This window comes from Urocitellus parryii, chromosome 9, assembly GCF_045843805.1.
Source record: "Urocitellus parryii isolate mUroPar1 chromosome 9, mUroPar1.hap1, whole genome shotgun sequence".
In the NCBI taxonomy this organism is placed as follows: Eukaryota; Metazoa; Chordata; class Mammalia; order Rodentia; family Sciuridae; genus Urocitellus; species Urocitellus parryii.
This window is the reverse complement of record NC_135539.1, coordinates 117,659,328-117,667,735: the sequence shown is the minus strand read 5'-3', so window position 1 is coordinate 117,667,735 and position 8,408 is coordinate 117,659,328. Positions and strand designations below refer to the sequence as shown.

Below are 8,408 nucleotides of genomic sequence, written 5' to 3'. Positions count from 1 at the left end.
CTGCGCTTCTCAGGCTCATCAAGGCTGCGGGAGCCTCCCTGAGCCATCATCCTCTGTAATTGCAACCGTCAATCAACACTTTAAGACAAAGTCAGAACCTGGAAGGGTGAGCCCAGGAGACAAGTCTCGTTGGAAAGGAGGAGGAGTGGGGGAGGTGGAGGGAAAAAAGAGAAGTTTGCCAGAAGTTGGCAAAGGGAGTGGAGAGAAGAAATTGAGAACGCGCACAGTAGCTAAATCTGGAGGCATCTCAGGCCTGCAGGTTTCAGGGTCTCTGGTCTCTGGCACTGGTTAAATGACCCACAGGAGGGAGGCCATGGTGAATCCCTAAGTGTGCTTCCACTAAGCGGCAGAGTGGCATTTGTTAAATATGTCCTAGAGGAGGATGGGACCTGTCTGCCCGCCAGCGTTTGGTGTATGTCTGGGTCCGTAGAGACCACCGCTGTCATTAGCATTTAGACCGCACGGGTCCTGTACCATCCACTTCCATCTCAACTGCCTCCCCTCCCCGCGGCCGCTAGCCTCTTCCATTCCCACTGCGGCCTCGGGAACCTAGAACCATCCCAAGAACCCGGTTGTAGACGCCGCGAATAGCTCTCCTTCATAGAGTAATCTAGGGGGCGCCGGACCCACACAAGGTCACAGAGCAAGAAGGTCCCCGGTTTCCTTGGGGTCCCCTGCCCAGCGGAATTGAAGGGTCACGGGACCAGAATGAGTGTTCGGAAGGAGCAAGGGTGCTCTTGGAGGTGCGTAAAGAGCTTAGCGTGGCAGCCTCGTTCCGCCGCCCCTCCCCTTGCGTCTGCGACCCTGCGGCGGGCCCAAACTCCTGGAGGAGCGATCTGGGGAAAGGTGAGTGCGCCCTTGGATCTCTGACAAGAACAAACTCCAGTAGATTCCCGCCCCGAGTTTTGGCGTCCCTCCGGGGGATCTGGAATTGCGCTGGCCCTACAGAGCTTTTCCCACCTGGAGGTGGAGGCCTGCAATGCCCAGGGCTGCTGGGCTTTCGTGCTAGGAGTTCCCTTGGTTCTTAGTTTTCTCTCGGCTTGAGACGTCCAGCTCTTTCGGTGCTCCTTTGGTTGGCAGCTAAGCAGAAGGGTCTGCCTGGACTAGATCTTAAACACAGGGAGAAATCTCCTGGATCTTTCCTGTATGATGCGGCTAAATTTTTAAAGGTCGAATTTCTTTTAATCCTCATCTGCAACCCCTATTCTCTCTCACCTCCCTCCCATTTTGCGAGGATTTTTTCTTTCTTGTTAAGTCTTCCTATGGGAAGATAAATGGATGTCTGTTGGCTTTTTGCCACCATCGCTCTCAATCTTTGGGGGATATGGTGGGACAAACTTGGCCTCACTGGGTCAGCCCCAACCTCAAGTAATGGCAGGGTTTCCTTGCCCTCTGCAATCTAGCAGGTCCTATCCACCCTCTTTCAACATCTTTCCACTCTCTCTGGCCTTCTCCTGCTCTGTGAAGCAGAGGACTTTCCATCTCACACCCAATGCTGGAAGCTCCCATTTACCACCAAGAGTCTGCAGTCCTGCATTCTCGCCAGGGTTATGTTTGGGAAAGTGTTGTGTACGTGTCCACACTCTTTGAATTGCAGTGGGAGGAGGTGGATCTTAAGACTTTGAAATGCACTGATTTTCCCAGTTCACCTGAACTCCAGGCAGAGGAGGGCAAGCAATGGTTTGAGTCCTGAGACTCACTCCCTTTCTGAACTATGTAAGAATATGTATTCTTAATTCACAGTGATGTCTTAAACAACTGGTAATACTGAAAATGTATTGACACTGTTACTTGATACTATCATAAAAATCTATGCTTCTTAGGGGTCACGAATTTTGGCAACTTTAGCCCACTTTCCCATACAAGCTAATGGGCAAGACTTCCTAAGTTTGTTTCCACAAAACCTAAAGATATTAGTAAAACTGAAATTTAAATAACTTAGACTCTGAATATATATCGAAAAGCAAAGTGGCAAACCAGTTCAGAAAGTTACTAGTATCTGAATTGCCAGGAATGGGGGATGAATAACTCACTTCATATAAAGTATAAATTGTGCACTAATAATTGGAATAATTTTAAATTCATCCAATATTAAACGGGGCAGTTTGTGTGATCCTTGTGCCATTTAAATAGAATAAATTCAGATCTTTTGAGATTCAAATTCACCCCCTTGTGGGTGGACTCTGATAATTACCCAGTTGCACAGCAGACTCTGAATATGAGGCTTTTCGAATTCAGTCAGGAGGCTGGAAGGAATGTTTTTCATCTTGTTGGGATGAGATCTGAAAACTTTGAAGATGTGGCTGGGCTGGTGGCCGAAGAGCTTGCATAACAGATGGTTCTTTAAAACTTTTTTAAAAAAATGCTGAGCCTCTGGGCCTCATGTGGATCAGTCCCAGCAAAGAGAGGCTAGAATGAAAAGGGAGAGCCAGGAGTGATCTTTGCATTCTATATGGAAGCACTAAAGCTAGGAAGTCTGTCACCAAGATAATCTTGGGCTGAGTGGAGGACCGTTTGTTAAGTGGGGAAGGGACTGGAGAGCAGAGTGGGAAAACAGGGGTGGCTGCCCCTTCCTCTTATTGCCGGCAATTGAGTGAAATCCCAGGGTCCTGGGTAAACCCTCAGTAAGCCCCGACCCTCGGGCTCTCCAAGGCTAGGGGGATTCATGGTGTGGCCTCTCCACTGACCGAGTGCTGTGGGGGAAATGAAGCTGGGAGACCGACTCTGCATTTGAGAAGGTCTGGTGAGTTCAACATGCCTTTTCTTCTTTAGGTATTTTAAACGGTTGTTAAACTTCTTTGCTCTTCACCGGCCCTACAAGCCAAGGCGTGCACCTACACCCACCCACACCCGCCCCCCGCGCGCACACGCGCGCACACACACTCCATCCCCTCTCCTCGCTTTCCCTCAGCTCTTGGAAATCGCCTCCCGGGTTTCTGATCCATCGCTCCGGCGCTCAGACAGAGGTCGCTTCTCACTAGCTCTGAGACCCAGCAGCATTTACATCCCCCCCGCCCCGGGCCAGGGTGGAGTGGGAGTGGGTTAAGGCGGGGTGAAGAGGTTGGGGCAGGCGAAAGGACTGGAGCATCCTCATTGGCTGGCTGTTAGTGTCCGACCTGAGTCCGGAACCCGCGTCCCCATTCACTGTCTTCACCCCTCTTCCCAATCCAATCTCCCACCCCCCACCCCCGCCACCCGGGCCCTACTTACCTCCCGTCTCCTCGCCTGTCCCCTTTCCTTCCCAGCACCGTCACCCTCGGGGCTGGAAGGGGCTGCTCTCCGATACGCGAGAGAAGTCCACGAGGCAGGAGAGGGAGGTTGGAACTTAACTCCGCACTTGTGATAGGGAGCGAGGGGGAGGCAGAAAGAGATAGGGGGAAGGGGCGGAGAGGCGAGGAGAGCCGAGAGCAGGCAGGAGAGAAGTGAGGCGAGAGAAAGAGAGAGAGAGACCCCTGCCGATCCTGAGCCAGAGGGCGGGCGGAGGGAGGGGACGGAGTCGCCCGAGCCGTCCGGGAGCAGAGGCAGCGGCTCCGTGGCGGCGGCAGTGGCAGCCCGGCGGCCGCCTAGCTGCCCGCTGGGAGCTCGGCGCTTCGCGGGTCCTTGCCCCGGGCAGCTGCTCCCTGGCCGAGCGGAGCCGGGGCACCCGGACGCAGTCTTCTCTTGGTCGCGTAAACCTGACCTCCTCGCAGCTCGGGGGCGGCTCCGGGGCTGCGAGATAGGACAGGGCTCCGAGGTCCCGCCGGGCAGCTCGGGAGGAGGCGGAGGCACTCTCCGGCGAGCGGGTGGGTGAGCGGGCATCCCGGTAGCCCCTTCCCTCTTTCCGCCGGAGTTGAATCTGTGCTGCCCGTGTCCAGGTGCTGGGCTTCCGGACCGATACCGACTCCCCATTCCCGCCCTCGGCCGCCTTGTCATGCTGCCCAAAGTGGAGACGGAAGCCCTGGGACTGGTTCGATCGCATGGGGAACAGGGGCAGATGCCGGAAAACATGCAAGGTAAGGAGGCGCCGCGTAGCTCGAGGGCTCCGGTGGCTTCTCCACCCTCAGGCTAGCTTTGTGGGCTTCAGCCTCCCGCCCGGCGCCGGCCCGGGAGCAGCGGGGCTAGGGACTCGAAGCCTGTAGCCACTGGCTGCGGGGCGGCGCACGGGCATCGGGATCCCTCCTCAGGTGCAGACATAAAAGTTTATGGCTTCTGAACAATGCGGGCAGAGCTTTGCTAATCGATGTCTAATTGGTCGCTTCTGATTAAGAGGATTCGAGCTCTACTGTAACTCGAGCGGCGGGCGGCTCGAGGCTGAAGGTACTTTAGAATAATAAGATCGTTCTGAGAAATGGAATGTGTTATTGGACATTCGAGCAGATTCTCGGTATTGCGGTGTACTTTGATAATCCGTCGGGAGGGAGAAGACTGCAGAAAGAGAAGGCGATCGCGGAAAAGCTGTGCAAGCGGTGTGTCTGTGAGCACCCCCTGCCAAGCCCAGGCTGACCCCAGGGACGGCTTGGGTTTGGACAACTTCAAAACTGTTGGCAGAACTTAAAAAAATCAAAGTTACACCATCCTTCCCTGGTAGGGTAGTACCGAGTTGAGGGGAGTAGGGAGGTATGGTTTGTTTATTGCCCCTCATCCATTCAAGAGCTGAGATTGTAGAAATCCCATTTGTTTTTCGAGCTCTTGATTGCTAACAACAATAACAGGGAAAAAAAATCTCAATGGCTACATTTTCTCCGCATTTCAAAATAGCAGCTTCAGATCTGGCTTGCATTAAGTAAGCCCTTCAGAAGTTTATAGCATTTGCACTGGGCCCGGGAGGGAACAATGCTAGGAAAAGTCACCGGTGTTCTTCCATCCTCGCCCCTTCCAGAGCGCAGGATACGTGGGCCGGCGGCCTGTGATCCCGGAACGCTTCCTGCCATCCCCTTGAGCGAACTTGAAAGGGCCGGGGAGGTGTTGAGAAGAGTTCAGGGCTGGTTGCTCTGCGGAGAGGGGTAGGCAGTTTGCCCCGGACGCTCTGGCAGGGAAACCTGACGATGCCCCATTGCAAAGGGAAAAGGAGGTGGCAGGAGGGCGTGAAACGTGCTGGTAGGGTCATTTATTCCCTCGGTGAACCCGGGGTCTCTCCAAGCCTTCAGTGAGGGCTGTGGAAGTCTCCGGGGACTGAAGCCCGGGAGACTTAACTGGGTTTGGCTGCAGCCGGAATCCCGTTGACCCAAAGAGGCGTTTCTTCCCGACACCTGAGATTCCACCAAAGTGTGGCTTAGGGGACGCAGCGCTGGAAGCTGTACCGGTTTCCTTCGGCCGACTGCCTGGCAGAGGGTCTGCACTTTCGGCCACCCGCTGCGACCAGCCGGGATTCTTGGGTCCGAAAGGAAAGTTGCAGCTTCCAGTTCCGGCGCGGAGGGACTCCGGGAAGGCGACTCCGGGAAGGCAGCTCCGGGAGACGCTGGAGCTAGGAGTGGGGAGGGACGACAGCTTATTTGGAAGGGAGAGGAGAGAGATGCCAAGGTTACATTTTCTTTGTAAAAGTTCGAAAGGGATCTTCAGGACACTACTTACTGTTTTCAATCAGAATAAGCTTGTCCTGTGCCCAGGGCTCAGGAGATTCGGCCCGCCGCTTGCTCAGCCCTGGGTTCAAAAGCAGCGTGGGAAGTTTCTGGGCACGACTTTCCCTGGGACTCGCGGCCTGTGTGTCGGGCGGTGCCTGAGGGTCTCTGATCTCATTCCCGTGCTTCTTACGGTCCCAGTCCGGGTCACATCCTAGTCCGACCTGTGCTGGAGTCCAGAGAGGGGATCTGCTACCGGGTTCTCTGCGCAGCTCTTGGAACTTCGCGCGCCTCTCTGAGGCCACAGCTTCCCAAGACCCTGCGGTCCCCTCTCCTTTCTTCAGACTGAGACTCGGGAAAGTGCGGGCATTTCTTGGCCCGGGTGCATTCGGTCTTCCCAACGCCTACTTGGGCTGTGTACCAGGGTACCTGAAGGATGCCTTGGCCTCTCACTGTGACTTCTGTCTCCCCACCCGAATCTCTCTCTGGATTTTCCGAGAGGAACCCAATCCCAGACCTCAAGTCTTTGGGGTGTTGGATTCCCTCGGTGAACCCAGAGTCTCTCAGAAAGTGGTTGCTTCTCTGAGCCCCTTACGTGTGAAGTAAGAGAGTACTTTTTTGGGGAAGAAGGGAGGTAGAAAAGAATACACTTGGTAAAGTACTCGTTTTCCTGTCCCTACAACATGCTTTGAGACTGTAGTCACCAGTTTTCTGGGGCACCGTAAAAGTTTAGGTTATAAAGGAACTTAAACCCTCAGGTCACCAAACCCTAGGGACTTTCTAGGGGTTGGGATTCAGACCAGCATTGCTCAGAGAACTGCACTCAGCATCCTGTTTCCCTGTCGGGGATCCCAGAATACTGCCTTTGGGGGAGCCTTTTTCCTCCGAACTATCCCAAACCTTGATTTTGAGCCTGAGCCCGGGCTCAGGATTCTGACTTGGGAAGAGATACATCTCTACAGGTCTGCCTTCGCTTGCAAAGTGACCCCCACCCCTAGCCCAAACACCAACCCGACCGCCCTTTGAGACCCTGAAAAGCTGGAGAGAAAAAAAAATAACAATTTTTAAAAGAATAAGTCATCGCAGGAGGCCACTACGGTGATTAGTATGGCCGGTGGTTAGTATGGCCGGGTACTTTGGCTGTGGAGCAGACGCGATTTCTCTTTCCTGCTTTGTAAACAAATCAGAGGAAACTTCTGCCTGGCGGTGGGCACCCCCCCCCCACTCCGCCCCCGCAATGCCACTGATTAACTTAAAACAAACTTGCCTTGATGTTTGTGCGCCATTGAGTAGCAGAAGGTTGAGCAAGGGGTGAGAGAGAGGGTGCCCCTGGAAAGTGCGCGCGGTGGCAGTTCTGTGCAGACCTGTCCCTCGCCCTGGGTGCCCGCCCACCAGCACTCTGGGACTTGATCCGCGCAAATGCGGAGTCTCAGGGAGGGACAGGATCAGGTACTTCTTGGGGTCTCCAAGCCACGGTCCTTTATGCGCATAGTTTATTTTTTTGGTGCCTAGATGCCTTGGCTAGTTAGCCGTCCCCAGCAAGGAGATCAGCCGATCCCGGCATTGAGCTGTCGCGACGCCTGATTTCTGATTAACAGGGAGATCTTGAGGTGTTTGTATTTTGATGATGATCAGAACCGTGAAGTTCATTACAGGGCACCGGTATTTTGCGAGGAAACAAACCTTTGTGTGTTTCTTCTGATTTTTCTCCCGTCTGGTGTCTTCTCTTTTCTTTTTCCTTCTTTTTATATTCACAGGATATTTTCAAACGTAAGGAGATGGAAATATTCAGAACTGAAGTCAATACAGAACTGAATGTTTCGATTGATCTAACAGATCTGAACATTGGGAGCCGCCGGCTGTTTGTAAAAGTGGGGCTGCTCCCGAGAAGGTTTCTAGGGTTTCAGTTTCCTCTGTGAAACAACGTTTGTAAATTGGTGTTACTATCCTTACAAGCAAGGTAGACCTGCAGGAAACTACTTAAAGAGTTGGGGAGTAATGTGGGTGCTTGTTTCTCTCTCTTGGGTACAGGTGACATTTTGGAACTTAACTTTGCAGAGATTTAAAAGAAGTTCTAGGTGGTTACTTTAAGCGATTCATGTTTCCATTCTGATCTGTTGCTTTGCAGAAGTTATGAGACTTGTTCAACAATGGTCACTTTAGAATGTTAACAAAATAAGTCGGAATTACTTTTAAACTTTAAAATATGAAGTGCATCTTCATTGATGCTCAAAGATTTTTTACTTAAGTGTGCAAAAATTATTTTTTCAGTACTACCTGGGTAAAAATTATTTTTATTTTATATTTTACCTGGTGATTGCCCACCAATCACCAAAGTACTTCTCCTTGCAGGATTAAAACCTATGCAATAAATTAACTGGATATGTGTGTACATTTCTCTTCTTGTGTTTCAGTGTCTCAGTTTAAAATGGTGAATTACTCCTATGATGAAGATCTCGAAGAGCTTTGTCCTGTGTGTGGAGATAAAGTGTCTGGGTACCATTACGGGCTTCTCACCTGTGAGAGTTGCAAGGTTTGCTCATAAGTTGCTATCTAAAAAAAATATAATGTTCAAAACCAAAATAAACCATTGAATTACTTTTTAAAGCTAAATTCAGACTGCTTTTTTTTTTTTTTACTCAAAAATGAGAGAGTTAAGTCTTACGGAGATGATTCTTAGAAATATGTGTCTGATTTAGTTCAAAAAGGCAAAGAAATTTATGCTGTTTAGAAAACTTTGCCAGTCTCATGGCCTTAAAATATTTTATTGGAATAAAGTGATGTAGCTGTAGAAAGGTTTCCATTTCTAACAGTCCTAAATATTGATTTTGCTTGACTTATATATATTTAAAGCATCCCTGTTCTTGAAAG

At 51.5% G+C, this 8,408-nt stretch overlaps 1 protein-coding gene across 1 annotated transcript in view; it reads left to right on the top strand.

Moving 5' to 3' along the window:
- Nucleotides 1–3,895: 3,895 nt before the first annotated feature.
- The window catches only part of Nr5a2 (nuclear receptor subfamily 5 group A member 2), a 117,777-nt gene continuing 113,264 nt past the window's right edge, over nucleotides 3,896–8,408 (top strand). The window contains exons 1-2 of the mRNA XM_026401495.2: nucleotides 3,896–3,992; nucleotides 7,952–8,070. Coding sequence (XP_026257280.2) covers nucleotides 3,911–3,992; nucleotides 7,952–8,070 — 201 coding nt within the window. The 5' untranslated portion in view covers nucleotides 3,896–3,910. The remainder of the gene's footprint in view (nucleotides 3,993–7,951; nucleotides 8,071–8,408) is intronic.